The 15,383-nt window shown below is 44.5% G+C and overlaps 1 protein-coding gene across 1 annotated transcript; it reads left to right on the top strand.

The window, feature by feature from the left end:
• The first annotated feature begins 5,477 nt into the window (after positions 1–5,477).
• LOC136539860 (nuclear/nucleolar GTPase 2) lies at positions 5,478–14,997 on the top strand. The gene is made up of 11 exons (XM_066531854.1): positions 5,478–5,866; positions 11,694–11,827; positions 12,080–12,209; positions 12,492–12,652; positions 12,740–12,841; positions 12,939–13,043; positions 13,133–13,261; positions 13,345–13,485; positions 13,824–13,924; positions 14,153–14,210; positions 14,401–14,997. The coding sequence occupies exons 1-11, from the start codon at positions 5,614–5,616 to the stop codon at positions 14,722–14,724; spliced, it is 1,638 nt and encodes a 545-aa protein (XP_066387951.1). The 5' UTR covers positions 5,478–5,613; the 3' UTR covers positions 14,725–14,997.
• The last annotated feature ends 386 nt before the right edge of the window (positions 14,998–15,383 follow it).

Raw genomic sequence — 15,383 nt, 5'->3', positions numbered from 1 at the left:
TAAGTTTAGCGGTCACCATCACATATTATATAAAAGTTTGCATCTCAGATACATCAGAGTTTCAATATAGTTATTACAAAACAAGTTCGAATAAAAGTAGCAGAAGTCATTTGTTCAAACCACACACACTCACGTGGAGTTCAAATATAGTGCCAGCGAATGATCATCTCCAATAAAAGCATCAGACGAGACGTAAGGAATGACCATGCCCATGGTCCTAAGCATCACCCATCGCAGGATAAAGGCAGTTGATACAGTAGCCGTAATACATCTGCCCATCTACAACAAGTGGGAATAAAACCCTGAGTACGAGAAGGTACTCAGCTAGACTTACCCGACATAACCAAAAATAATGACACCAAGGATTATGAAGGGCTTTATAGTAGGGTAGCTGACTCATTTGCAAAAAGAAGCATTTTTAGCATTTCAAGACTCTTTTTAAAGCATTATTGTCAAGTTAATTGTTATTAACCTGTCGACTAAATTTGCACCTATACTAGAGCAAACATGTGATTAAGCAGATAATGATAACCAATGATCATTAAACAACTTCCATACTATCATATTCATTATAACTGTCCAAGTGTTCTATAAACATTTACTACGATGAAGTAACTCAAGTCAAGTGCTCACTATCTAGGAGCGATGGCGATTCGAATCGATTCCTAACCAGCTGGTGATTTATTTCTTACACAAACCTCACTCACCCGCTAAAGTGAGATATTGATCACCGAGTCAACTATCCAGGAATCTCGAGTTTGCTAGGAACCACATGTACCCGAGGGCCGACCGACTGCACTTTGGTCTTATCATCTCGCCCCCGTGTCCTACCACACCTGCTCCGGCACAGTGTGTTGTGGGCAATCTACTCGGCCCGAATAATCTCCCAGCTTTGCGGTCGGAAGGTACTTTATCCGGCCAGCTAAATATAAGGCATGCGTTCAACATGACTCAAGGCCCAACAACGGTCGGTCCTTAATCGACACAGACGGAAACACTACAGTCAAAAACTCTACAAGTCTCCGTCCAGTCTCAACTTCATTTAACACTTAGTTATACCATGACTTCTTAGTCATCCAAGCAGATCCAAGTAACCACCTATAGCTCGCAGGTGACAGGAAATCACCCGACTTCTATCGGTCTAAGCCAGCTAAGCATTGACTCGACTGCGGATACCAAAGTAACAAGGATATAGTATAACAAAGGTAAACAAGGTATAATGCAGCAACGGTTGCAAACAACTCCTGAACATAATGCATCAATTAAAGTAAAGCATTTAATTAAATAATTGCAAACTAGGAGAAAATGCTCCGGGGCTTGCCTCTCTCGAAGGAGCTCAGACGGTGATCGAGGCACTCTGGAAGTTCCTAAACGTCCTCCTCGTCAGCTTCTGGCACTTCCTACGGCTGTACCTCGAACTGCTCCTCAGGCTCCTCGGGTATGACGACTGGGTTCTTGGTTTACGATCCTGTATGATGCAAGGTGCGTAAGTGCTTATGCAATCGGTGCATCGGATGAGATGAATACAATGGATATGTTTGAATGCAAGGTAGTCAACATCATCCAAGAAAATATACTACAAGCACATGTCATCTACTGCATTCTCTTCTACTACTAATATGTTAATTCAACACATCTTATTAAATGCTTCAAAGATACACCAAAGCTTTACTAATTTCTTAATCCCACAAAAAGCAACACTTAATTAAAACCTAATTAATAATAGGTTTGAATAGCAATATCTATTTTTCTTGCTTAGAAAATTACTATAGCAAAGTACTATCCTAAGTAGTCTACCATCAGATTTTCATGGTGTTTGAATGAGTGGGTTAGCCTACACAAAAATAACAAGCTATGGCATGATTATTAACATAAAAATACTTTTGTACTGGGAAAAGTGTCAAACAACAGAGTTAGTATTTTTCCTATGTTCTTCATAGCATACAACTACTATACAAAAATTATCACATACATGTTTTATACAAAGTTTGCTCTCTAGCTAAAATAACAAAAATTAGCAATTAAAGGTACTTGAACTATACCTCAAAATTTTCCCACAACACATGCATGAAACATATTTTTCCTAGGAAGTACATGACATAATAAGATTAACAAACTTGGAATCATATTTTTCTGAAACCTATAGATTTTTCTACATATTTTTCAAGCTATCAGCAATATACATGATTAAATAAAATTCTATAGCAAAGTATCTCAAAAATGACATGCAAAAATTTTCCCAAGTAGATCTGATGATAAGGAACCTAGACAAATTTATTTCAATAGATTTGGAACAAATTTGAGTACCCAAACATTTTTCAAACCATTCCTATTTTCAAATAATAAAGAATAAATTGAAAACCATTTATCCTACGGCTACTGGGCCAGCCTGCTGGATTTCATCGGCCCACGGCCACTTTTGGCCTGCGCGGCCCGAGCGCAAGGAAGGGGAGACGGCCCGGCAGGGCATCAGCCCACGGCCTGGCTCGACCTGGCTTGGCTGAGGTAGAGGCCACGCCGGCGCTGCGACGTCGCGGCGGCACGACTCGGCCACGAGGCCGCCAGCGGCAGCGTGGCTCGGCCATGAGGCCGGCGGCCATTGCCGGCCGTGACAGGGTGAGTTAGCAGGAGCACGCGATGCGCGAGAAGCTGGCGAAGGCGGGAGGGTAGCTAGGTGGGGCTAGAGAAGAGGAAGGTGTCTTCCATGGTGGCCGAGCACGATGGCGCCATGGCCGACGGTGGTGGGGCTTGAGACGGCTCTACCTGAGCTCAGCAGTCGACGCAAATGCGAGCACGACTTGAAGGAGAGTGAGGCAGAGCTGCGGGCGCATGATTGCTGGCCGAGGTGGAGGAGCCGCGGCGGATTTCGCCAGCGGGTGCGGTGGTGCGGCGAGAGGCAGAGCGAGTGCGCGCGGTGCTTGCGGAGAGGAGAAATAGCGCGGGAGTGAGCGAGCGAGCACACCGGCTTCGGCAGGAATAGGCGAGCGCATGGGCGCGGGCACAGGCCGGCTGTGACGTGCGGCGGCGTCGACGGCGCATGGCTGCCACGCGGTGGGCAAGCTCTGCCGCGGTCGGGCGCGCGGCGCGGCGCGTCAGCGGGCAGGCGCGCGCGGAGGCAGGCCAGCGCGACGCTGGGCTGGGCTGGGCTGAGGCGAGGCGCGCGGCGCGGCGGGAGGCTGGCTGGCCGGCTTTGGCCGTGGGCCAGAAGCGAGGCGGCGGCCCACGAAGGGGAAAAAGCCCTTTTTCATTTGTATTTTCAAGGAATTTTTAAATGCCAACTTTCAAACATTATTTTGAGCAAGAAAATGACATCTTTTGAAAATGTACCAAAAATGAAAGTTGATTAGAATTTAATTCTCTACAACTTTGCTTTTATGACCAAAGCCAAATTCTTTCTAGATTTTGAATTATAAAATCAAAGTCCATGTTTAACTCAAAACCCTAATTTTTGGGAATTTATTTTTGAAGCCAAATGTTGAATTAATTTGAATACAAACCTTGCTCCAAAAATTGAACTAAACAATCCTAGATGATTTACAATAGTAGCCAAACATGTTTTACTAACCTAGCAAGCAAAATCAGGGCAAAACAATTCTAACAAAGGTATGCAACATTCAGGTTTCACAACATGTTTCAAAAGGCATGTATGATTAGGATACTTGATGATACATGATATGTATGATTTGTAGTGCCTAAATGCAGGCATAACACCGGGGTGTTACAGGCGCAGCGAGCGTAGCACCGAGCGGCGGTGACGTTGTTTCGAGCGCGGCCACAAGCGCACATGGCTACGGGCTCAACAACCACATCAGGGAGAGTGAAGGCGGCGTCCGTGGCGATGAGGAGCGAATCTGTGGTGATGGTGTCCAGATCCACGGCAGCGGGGTCAACTGGGAGGAGAAGCGCATCTACGGTGATGGCGACCATGGCAAGCGCACCAGTTCCTCGTTTCTCAGCAGGTACCTTCCTCTCCTAATCCCCATCTCTGCTTCTTGCGTTGGATGCTGGATGTGTGAAACCTATTTGAATGAGGAGCGGGTCTAGGAAATAGGAGACCAATCGATTTTGTTGTTTGTAGCGTGAATGGTAGGCATTAGGATGAACACTGCAGTTAAGTTCCTTGGGCCCCTGGATTACTTATTTGTCATTGCAAGTTGAAAGTTGAAGTCCTAAAGCAGATCAATGGGTTTTGGTTGAGCAAGTATTGTACTCTGATTTAGTTGCGATAGGCTTTGTTCTTGTCATCATTTGTCTGCGGCTATCATGAGCCGTCCATCCTTTAATCTATGGCAATGAGGGGAGGGGCATGACTGACTTTTCGTATGGAGCTGCTGACTCAGATCCGAGTTAGACAGCGGAGCTGGCGTGCCACGTGAGCACAAGTGGTAAATATGTATCGTTTTTCTCTCTATGCTGCTAAAAGCGTAGCGCCAAACCTAAAGTTGCTATTTGAGGAGGCGCCATCCGTTATAATGGGTAAAAAGTTAATTATCCCAGAGAAATAGAAGAGGATGAAAGGAAGGATTTTGGATGTGGCTAGGGTTTCGCAACAGGGAGGGAGGGAGAGGGAGGACATCAGCTGGATGGAGTGGATAAAGAGGGGAGGAGATGCTGACCTGGGCACCAGAAGGAGAGCAAGGAGATGCCGGTGGAGAGGGGCATTTGTCGTGGCACGGTTGCAGCGAGCATGGGGAAGCATAGATTCAGTACCGGTCGAAGTAGATCAGGGCATGGCGTCCGGAGATGAGGGGCACGATAGAGCTTGACGGCGGTGCCCGAGCCTCCTCCCAAGCTCCAAGCGGCGGCGTAGATAGATGAATGGAAAAGGAGAGGAGGGGGGAAAGGACAGGAGAGAGAGAGACGTGGATAGGAGGAGCTTTCGTGGGGGAGCAACAGCGGCGAGCCGACAGGCGCACACGGTGACACACGAAGGGTACCGGCGGCGACAGGGAGAAGGAAGAGAAGAGAAGAAGAAAGAAATGAGAGAAAGGAATGAGGGGGCTACTGGCTAGGGTTGGGGCTGGGAAGGGTCGTTTGCAGGGGGGTTATGAAAAACAGATGAGATACAAAATAAAGCTGAAGTCATGGACATAAACGTAAAATATCTGAACATATGTACTGTACATCTCCTCCTGGGTGGACTGCAGGTTGATTTCTTGAAGTTCAAAGGGCTTTTTAGAAAAACATGTGAGGGCACGTGTTGCCGTGGGGAGGAGCCACGGAGGCTCGAATTCTGTGGTGGGAGGAGACTCAAGTGGGTTTAAACAGCTTCCGATGGTACATCATGTTCCTTATATTAGCAAAGAAAAAAAAACTCCGGTACCAAATCTACTTGTCCGTTAATAAGGACTTACGGTAGACGCCGTCGCATGAGTAGTGGGCCAAAAGTTAGCGGACCCTTACATTTGGCAAAACCCAGCCCACAAAAGGCTCACATGCCTGACGCGCACGTGCGAGTCACGCCGCCCACTCCACCGCTCCCACCGTCTCCTCTCAAAACCCTAGCTTGCCAACATCGTTGCCTCCTCTCTCCCACCGCCTCCTTCGACTCTTCACCCTCTCCCCTCTCCCTCGCGAACTCACGAGATTACCAACTAGACGAGGGAGTAGGAGATGGCGAAGAAGAAGGAGAAGGCGGTGAGCGTGTCGGGCAAGCCGCGGCACTCGAACGACGTCAACCGCCCCAATGACAAGAAGGGCGCGGGCGGCGGCGCCGGCGGCGGGAGCCGGTCCGCGGCCACCGTGCGGCGGCTCAAGATGTACAAGACGCGGCCCAAGAGGGACCGCTCCGGGAAGGTGCTCAGGAACGACTTCCAGTCTAAAGAGCTCCCCAACACCCGCATCGAGCCCGACCGCCGGTGGTTCGGTGAGTCCGATTGACACCGCCTAGCTTCGTGCCTAATTCCAATGTCTGAACGGCTTTATTCGGATAAGATATGCTTAGTCGGTGCTTCAATTGTGCGATTGAATGCTTCACTGTGGCTCCAGGATTGATTGCTGCTATGTGGCAATAGTTATCTACTTGGATGGTTCCACCGCTTAAATTTGAGACTTACCATTATAAAAGATGGTCATTTTCCACATGCCACTAAAAAGTTGGGCCACACCCATGCGTTATCCACCTAAACTTTCTTGTCTCCCAGGCCATTCCATCCACTTTGCACTCTAACGGAGGGAAACGGCATGGAGAAAAGACCTGCTTGCCCTGAGGCCATAGAGGCCGATCAAAATCACCATTGTCCTTCTGGCCACTCCCTGGCCGAGCTGGGTAGTTGTGTTGGCGCAAAAAAAAAAAAAAAAAAAACTGGAGTAGGTACGTGATGCATGAACATATGAATTAATGTGCACCTTTTTTTAATGCCAAAAAAACTGGAGTATGTACGTGATGCCAACACAAGAAATGAACACAATATATAATAATAATATTTAACACAATATATAATAATAATATGGTTCATAGACCAACATTTGGTCACTGGTTTTCAACGCATTAGCTAAAGTTTTCAACATGTCACCAACATTACAGCAGGCACATAAGTGCTTCATCCAGACATTAAGTTCTAGTCAAGCCAAAATGAAATGATGCCAGCAGGCACAGCAAACAGCAGTAGCTCATGTACTACTCATCCAAAAGCAGGCACCAGGCACAGCTTTAGCAAAACAGTCACAAAAGCAAATGAGGCCAAAAGACATCCCCACACAACAATCAGGCAGACACCTTTCATTCCAGCATTACCTTCTTCTTGCTCCTGGTATTTGAAGCTGTGCTGGCTGGGCTTGCTGGTACAAGGGGAGGCTTCTTAGGTGTCAGCTTCTTCTTCACTGCTATCTTCTTCCTTGGTGAACTCTGGGGCAGAACAACCTCCAATGATAGTGTCTGCACTGTTGCAGTTGATGCCTGGAGGGAGACTAGTTCATTGGAACCAGTTCCAGACCTGTTACTATCAAATACCAGTTATTGGAACAAGCTTCATTACAATGGGAAATTGCAGAACTATAGGAAAAACATACCTGCCAGATAGGGTGTTTGGAGTTGATGGTGCAGTGCTAGCTGATGCCTTCTTTTTCTTGGAAGTTGTTGAAGAAGATGATTTGCTCTTCCTCTTCTTTTCTGCAGCATTGGCCACTGCCTCATTGTATGGGAATACCATCCCTGTTGATGGAGTGGCCACCACAAGGCTAGTCTCTGTATTGGTACTAGCTGCTTTCTTCTGCCTTTTCTTTGGGAGACCTCTGCAAAAGACAATTGTTAATAGAAAATGTAGTTCAGTTAAATGATAGTTTCATTTATGTAGATGTATTTGATTACCTTTCTGCCTCCATTGCAGCTATGTCTGCTGGATCCCCATTCTTGCAAGTGTACCAGTGATGCCCCAATTCATGGCATATGGGACACTCATGTTTCTTCTTCTTCCCACTTCCTCCCTCCAGAGCCCCTTTCATCCTATTTTTCCTTCTTCCTGCTGTTGACTTAAGCAATGGAGGGTGCATGAAGAACCCATGTGTGGCTTTGGGCCACATGGACTTGTCAGGAATACATGGGACAGAGCCTGCATAAGCTTCTTTGAATTTCTGGATAGAAAAGTACTCATCTACATGGTCTTCTAGTTTTGCTCCAGGAATTGAAGTGATGTACGCAATAGCATGTTTGTAGGGTATTCCTGACCCTTGCCAAGCATTACATGAACATGTTCTATTACCTAAGTCAACCACAAACCTAAATGAACTGCCCCCCTTAGCACAAACTTCTGCAACACCTTCAAGTGAGCTTGTGATCACTTCTATGTCAAGGTTGAAACTGTCTTCTCTCAGCTTCTTCACAATATGAGGTAAAATCTTGCCTTCAAATGTCCTTGCCACCCTCTTCCTATGATTCCACTTGATCAATATCTTCTGTCTAATGGTGTCCATCAAGTCATCCAGGTGCTTCCCTTTCTCAGGCTTTATTCAATTATTGAAGGACTCAGCCAAGTTATTAGTGGCATAGTCCACCTTTGAACTAGTCAAAAACTGGCTCCTAGTCCACTTTTTCTTGTGAGTCTCTTGGAGATATACCATAGCCTCTGGTTTGGCTTGAGCCATTGCTTGATACAACAACAACAACAACAACAAAGCCTTTAAGTCCCAAACAAGTTGGGGTAGGCTAGAGTTGAAACCCAACAGAAGCAATCAAGGTTCAGCCACGTGAATAGCTGTCTTCCAAGCACTCCTATCTAAGGCTAAGTCTTTGGGTATATTCCATCCTTTCAAGTCTCCTTTTATTGCCTCTACCCAAGTCAACTTCGGTCTTCCTCTGTCTCTCTTCACGTTACTATCCTGACTTAGGATTCCACTACGCACCGGTGCATCTGGAGGTCTCCGTTGCACATGTCCAAACCATCTCAACCGGTGTTGGACAAGCTTTTCTTCAATTGGCGCTACCCCTAATCTCTCACGTATATCATCGTTCCGAACTCGATCCCTTCTTGTATGACCGCAAATCCAACGCAACATACGCATTTCCGCGACACTTAGCTGTTGAATATGTCGTCTTTTCGTAGGCCAACATTCTGCACCATACAACATAGCAGGTCTAATCGCCATTCTATAAAACTTGTCTTTTAGCTTCTATGGTATCCTTTTGTCACATAGGACACCAGACGCTTGCCGCCACTTCATCCACACTGCTTTGATTTTATGGCTAACATCTTCATCAATATCCCCGTCCCTCTGTAGCATTGATCCTAAATATCGAAAGGTATCCTTCCTAGGCACTACTTGACCTTCCAAACTAACATCTTCCTCCTCCCGAGTAGTAGTGCCGAAGTCACATCTCATATACTCAGTTTTAGTTCTACTAAGTCTAAAACCTTTGGACTCCAAAGTCTCCCGCCATAACTCCAGTTTCTGATTCACTCCTGTCCGGCTTTCATCAACTAGCACTACATCGTCCGCGAAAAGCATACACCAAGGGATGTCCCCTTGTATGTCCCTTGTGACCTCATCCATCACTAAAGCAAACAAATAAGGGCTCAAAGCTAACCCTTGATGTAGTCCTATCCTAATCGGGAAGTCATCCGTGTCTCCATCACTTGTTCGAACTCTAGTCACAACATTGCTGTACATGTCCTTAATGAGCCCGACGTACTTCGTTGGGACTTTATGTTTGTCCAACGCCCACCACATAACATTCCTTGGTATTTTATCATAAGCCTTCTCCAAGTCAATAAAAACCATGTGTAGGTCCTTCATGTATGGGCTCCATGAATATGCAGCTGTCCATAAATGATCATCAAAAATCTTTCCACTGTACCTCTTCTTGAAATTTTGTACTAGATGATACATACACTCTCTATGTTCACATCCTGGAAAAACCTCACTAACTCCATGCATCACTGCCTGTCCACAATCTGTACTGAAAGTAAGTCCATCTGGGCTGCCTATTGCTTCCTTCAGCCTCTCCATGAACCACACCCAATTCTCATTAGTCTCTGAATCAATGACACCAACTGCTACTGGGAACATCCAGTTGTGCCCATCTACTGCACAGGCAATGCACAATTGGCCCCTAAACCTCCCAGTTAAAAATGTACTATCTACTGCAAGATATGGTCTGCAACCTCTAAAAAAGCCATCAACAGAAGCCTTTAATGCAAAAAACAGCCTATTAAACCTTATCTTGTTGTTGATGGTGTGGTGATCAATGACAAAAAAAGTACCAGGACTGCTTTCCTCTAACTGAGCCTTAAGTCTAAATAGGTTATCAAAGCTTTTGTCCCAAGGCCCATACAGCTTATCCATGGCAAGGTTTTTACCTTTGTACACTCTCCTGTAGGGCACCTAGATCCCAAATTCAGCATTCAACTTCTTCTGCAGTTCTTTGGCACCCAGAGTCCCATCTTTCTTCAGCCAATCAATCACTTGATGACACCCAAAACTGTGTGACTCCTACACAGACTCCAGTCCTCCTGGCACTCTGACAGTCATGGCCAAATGGATTCTTCTTCACCTAAAAAAAGAAACAGTCCTTACAATCATTAGGCCCAAAAAAAATAAATGAATGTACATTTGGTAAAACAGAATACCTTTACAGTATGCCCATCCTTGGTAGTTGATGCATGAATTCTCCACCGACAGCCCAATTCTTCCTTGAAACTGCAGCTTGCCCTAAACCTCCCTGTGTCACTAGCCTCAATGTCATAATGGATCTCACGTCTCACAGCATGAGTAGCTACAGCCAATCTAAAAGCATTAATGTCTGAATACACAGTGCCTACTGCCATAGGAGGGTCCTTCTTGTCATAGTCAGCATCAGGCATTTGTTCAGGCTGTTTATCTTTAACAATATCATCTACATCCTCTATTTCATAATCTTTCTCATCATCATGATCATCAACATTAGACTCTTCATCAGTGTCTGATTCAGAGACCTCAGGGGTAGCAGGCTGTCTTGCTTATGAGGATTGGAAGGTTCGGGATAATCAGGACCAAGGTCGAGATACAATCCTTCATCATCAACACCCACATGCTCATAGGATGGATTTGGGTTTTCAAGTGATTCATGTTCAGGCACTACAGACACGCTCTGGGTGTTTTTGCTTGGTTCAGCTATGCTAGGACAGTGGACTGAAGGGGTGACTGGGGCTTGAACAGAGTGGGCATTGTCACCAAACTCCCAATCGGGAAGCTGAGGCTCACTAGTTGGGCTAGTATATGCAAATGTCAAGTAGCAGCACTTCGAAGCCTTGTTTTTGGCAAACATTTCAACCAAGTCTTGGTCTTTGCAGACTTCAACATGGAGCTTACTGTCCAGACACAAATAAAACATTCGAGCTACATCACCGTGCGTGGGAGGACACTTGTCGACAACGGACCCAAACAAATCTCTGAAGTTAGTCCGGTCAGCATCCACAACCATGTCCAACGAGTACCACTGACCACGCGCATTGGAAGCAACAATCCGGATTTCTAGGTTGAAGCTACTGTCTGCGTCCATCTTACATAGGAGCACACAATTTTTGGACACACTAAACATTCAGAGTAGAAGCCGTGTAAATTTCCTCATGCAAATAAATTAGCTCAAGCTAGAGAAAATACGTTGAAGCTTAAATCATTAGATAAAGATTGTAAGAAAGGATATTCATTATTGCATCACTATAGCTTGACAATGACATGCATATTTATCATGACCAAAAACATGTTGCCCTGCTGCTTACCTGCATGAGCAGACGAACAGAGTACACACGAGCTCCAAAAATCGACGCCACAAGCACCTGGGATGGGTATTCTTGCCTCCCAGCCGCGACGCCTCTAGGGTACCACCGCCGCCGCCGATCCGGACTCCGCCGCTAGGGTTTGGGGAAGAGATGAGAGAGAGGAATCGAGAGAGAGAGAAGTGAGATGGCGGTCAATGCCAGTCAATTTGCCCACCGTATATGCACTCCAGTCTCAAGGGGTAAGATGGTCAGTTCTCCTGCTCGGTCCCACATGTCAGACCAGTCAGACGTTACAAACCGAATAGAAGGTGGACGGAATGGCCTGGGGAACAAGAAAGTTTAGGTGGATGGCGCATGGGTGCGGCTTAACTTTTTAGTGGCACGTGGGAAACGACCATCTTTTATAATGGTACAGAGGTAAAAGTCTCCTTAAATTTCATTGACGGATGCTGATTGCTTGTACCTTTCTCGTGTTGATCCAGCTCTTGGTATTTGCAGGCAATACTCGCGTTGTGGGCCAGCCACAGCTTGAAATGTTTCGGGAGGAACTCCAGAGTCGGCTTTCCGACAACTTCAGTGTCATCCTGAAAGAACGGAAGCTGCCACTATCGCTCTTGCAAGATCATCAAAAGGTGCTACTCTTGCGTCTATGATTATCATCTGCCATTGTGGTCATCACCCTGTTGAAAATGTAAGGACGGGGCAAGTGTAACATTGCGACCTTTTTAGTTTGAAGCAACTACTGTCAATGTTGTTCCCCTGTTTAGTTGGTTAAGTGTAGTGTTGTTTGACTGTTGAGTTGGCTGGATATTAATACCTTTTATCCTACCACTGTATAGTATGCAAAAAGTTATTCTTATGTATATTTGCTTGTTTTGATGCAGCAAGCGAGGGCACATCTTCTTGATGTTGAACCTTTTGAGCATGCTTTTGGGTCAAAGGGCAAGAGGAAACGCCCGAAACTAACTGCTCTTGACTATGAATCTTTGCTGAAGAGAGCTGATGATTCCCAAGGTGAGTCATGGACATTGATTGTCATTACACTTTGATAAACTATCCAAAGTAGTGCATGCCATTTTAGAAGATAGCAATTTGATCTTTTCTATTGATCTTTTGAAGTTAACTCCATAATTTTTGGTTTAAAATGTTTTAAATCATTGATGTTCATGTTCTAGTAGAACTTGCAATTTGAAGCCCATTGGATGGTTAAATTTTACCATGGTCATTTGGCACCTCCTTGTTTGGTGTACTGCTGTTTTATTTTTGTGAACGTGTATGTTGTTTTATCTTCTTCAGATGCATTTGAGCAAAAGTATGCTTCATCAAAGTTGCCAAGGGAGGAAGAGGAAGACGGCTTACGGGATCTAGTGAGGCATACAATGTTTGAGAAGGGACAGAGCAAAAGAATCTGGGGTGAACTATACAAAGTTATTGACTCTTCGGACGTTGTTGTGCAGGTTAGCACCACAACTCTTTTGTCCATGTGAAGATTTCTCTGTGAACAACCAATGGTATGCTTAATCTTTATAGATTTTATTCTGCAGGTGTTGGATGCTAGGGATCCAATGGGCACTAGATGCTACCATCTAGAGAAACATCTAAAAGAGAATTGCAAACACAAACACTTGGTTTTCTTACTAAATAAGGTATCAGCTACTCTGCGGCATATTTCTGTACAAAATCTTAATCACCTTCCTGTTGTTATGTCTAGTGGTGTATTGATTATTTGTTTCTTTCGTTTAGTGTGATCTAATCCCTGCTTGGGCTACAAAAGGATGGTTAAGGACCCTTTCAAAGGACTATCCCACCCTAGCATTCCATGCAAGCATCAACAAGTCATTTGGCAAAGTAAGTTTGCATTTTGCATCATCTTTTTCAGTGTATCATCTCATATCTGTTCTATCTGATTAAGCCCTAACCTTTTCAAAAATGTACAGGGATCTCTTCTGTCAGTATTGAGGCAGTTTGCTCGTTTGAAGAATGACAAACAAGCTATTTCTGTCGGGTTTGTTGGGTACCCCAATGTTGGGAAGTCATCAGTTATTAACACACTACGGTCGAAGAGTGTAATTCTCTCAGCATCATGCTTTAAAGGTAGCACTTACTAATTTTCTTTCAGGTTATTCTGATGATTAGGTTATGCCTTCAGGTCTGCAAGGTTGCTCCAATTCCTGGAGAGACAAAAGTGTGGCAGTACATCACTCTCACTAAAAAGATCTTTTTGATTGATTGTCCTGGTGTTGTATATCAGAATAATGATTCAGAAACTGATATAGTTCTGAAGGGTGTGGTATGTATCTTCTGCAGCTGTGCATTTTGCATATGTTTTTTACCTGGGATTGGCAAAAACAATTATTTGAAGCATGTAGTGCCCCCTCCCTTCCCCAGTTGCTATAGCTCCTTGAACAAATATCAGAAAGTATTTTAGTTCAACATGAGGTTATTCCTGGGAGACGTGTAAAACATTGTTTAGCTCATACACTTTTCTAAGGGGAGTTGACGATGACGTGTCCTGTTCCATATTAAATATATTTGATGTCAACTACTCAACTATCTGGAAACACTATTTTTCTTAGTCGTTCCTTTATCATTACATGTATGCTTTATAATTTATGTACTTGTCACAAGGTGCGAGTGACAAATTTGGAGGATGCTGCTGAGCACATTGGTGAAGTTCTTAGGCGTGTTAAAAAGGAGCATCTTCAAAGAGCGTACAAAATTCAAGAATGGTATGTTGTTTAGAACAACGTTATTGTTTAGTATTACTATGATTGCACCTTTCATATTGTTAGGAATACATCAATCAATTGTTTATATAAAGTGTGCTCCAAGATGAATGACTAAATATACTGGTTTTCAGCATGCTCCTATGTATAACCACCGATTTTTATAGTTAAAGTTTGATTCAATTAAAACCCATGGCATGGTCTGATTCTGGATTTATCTTTTCTCTGCAGGTCTGATGATAACGATTTTCTTGTCCAGCTGTGCAGGACTACTGGAAAACTTCTCAAGGTATTGCATGTGTTCTTAATGTCTGGTGATGTCTTTTGCTATATTTCTACCAACTACCAAGTTTCTCCCAGCTAAGAAAATAGGATATTTAGCCAGATTATTACAAAATTCTATATTACTCCTGTGTTAGAAAGACACATGGTAATGGTATTCTTTCCCATAATATAATAATTACACTTTTGGTTCTCAGGGTGGGGAGCCTGATCTGACAACAGCAGCCAAGATGGTACTTCATGACTGGCAGAGGGGTAAAATTCCTTTTTTTGTACTCCCTCCGCAGCAAAGTGAGGATGGTGCATCTGAAAGTGCTGAACCTGTTGGGAAAACCGAAGAGGACGGAGTAAGCAGCGACAGGACTGCTGCTGCCACGAAAGCCATTGCAGGAATAATTTCGTCACAGCAGAACATGAATGTACCCTGCCACAAGGAACACGATGCAGACAACGAAGACACTGAGAGTGCAGATAATGAAGACATTGAGTGCAGACAACGACGAGCTTGTGTAGCTACTTAACCATATCACTGGTGTACCAGAAAAAAAAAGTTTCATGTTGATCCGCGGAGCAACTGGGTTCTTTTTTGTAACTATCGTACCTGAATCTATGTAATAGGGTAAGTAGAGCAGTTTTGCTAGGTACCTGGTTGTATCAGGATGTTTATCTGTACTGTCTACTACAAATATAGTCACAACAATTTTACTTAAGTCAAGTTGTCCCTAGTTTTTGTAACGCTGCACACTGCAATTTTGCGGCTTCATGAATTCCTACATACCTACATACGTCACTCCTGTCCTATGAGTCCTATCTTTTTTATTGTGCCACGTAGTACTACATATATAAGCTAAAAGTGACCGAAGAGACAGAGCCTGTTCGGCAGGACTGAAAAATACTGTTCTGATTAATTGTTGTGAGAGAAAAATACTGTTATGGTAAGACGTGAAGCCCCGCTGAGTGGCCCAGCCAGCCGAACACGCAGATAGTCATCGGTCATGTGGATGGTCCAGTCATCTGGTGTTCAAGTTGTACTTGTACACAGGAGATGAGGAGGATGAACAGTGCAAGATCAATTACACTGAGTATCATTTATGAACACACGATCATCCGATGTATACAGACAAAATGAGCTGTTGCATTGACGGCCCGTTTGAGGGATTAACAGTGTGTTTGATAGGGA

Source organism: Miscanthus floridulus, chromosome 2 (genome assembly GCF_019320115.1).
Source record: "Miscanthus floridulus cultivar M001 chromosome 2, ASM1932011v1, whole genome shotgun sequence".
Classification (NCBI taxonomy): domain Eukaryota; kingdom Viridiplantae; phylum Streptophyta; class Magnoliopsida; order Poales; family Poaceae; genus Miscanthus; species Miscanthus floridulus.
The sequence above is the reverse complement of the archived record's forward strand: the minus strand, read 5'-3'. Positions and strand labels throughout refer to the sequence as shown.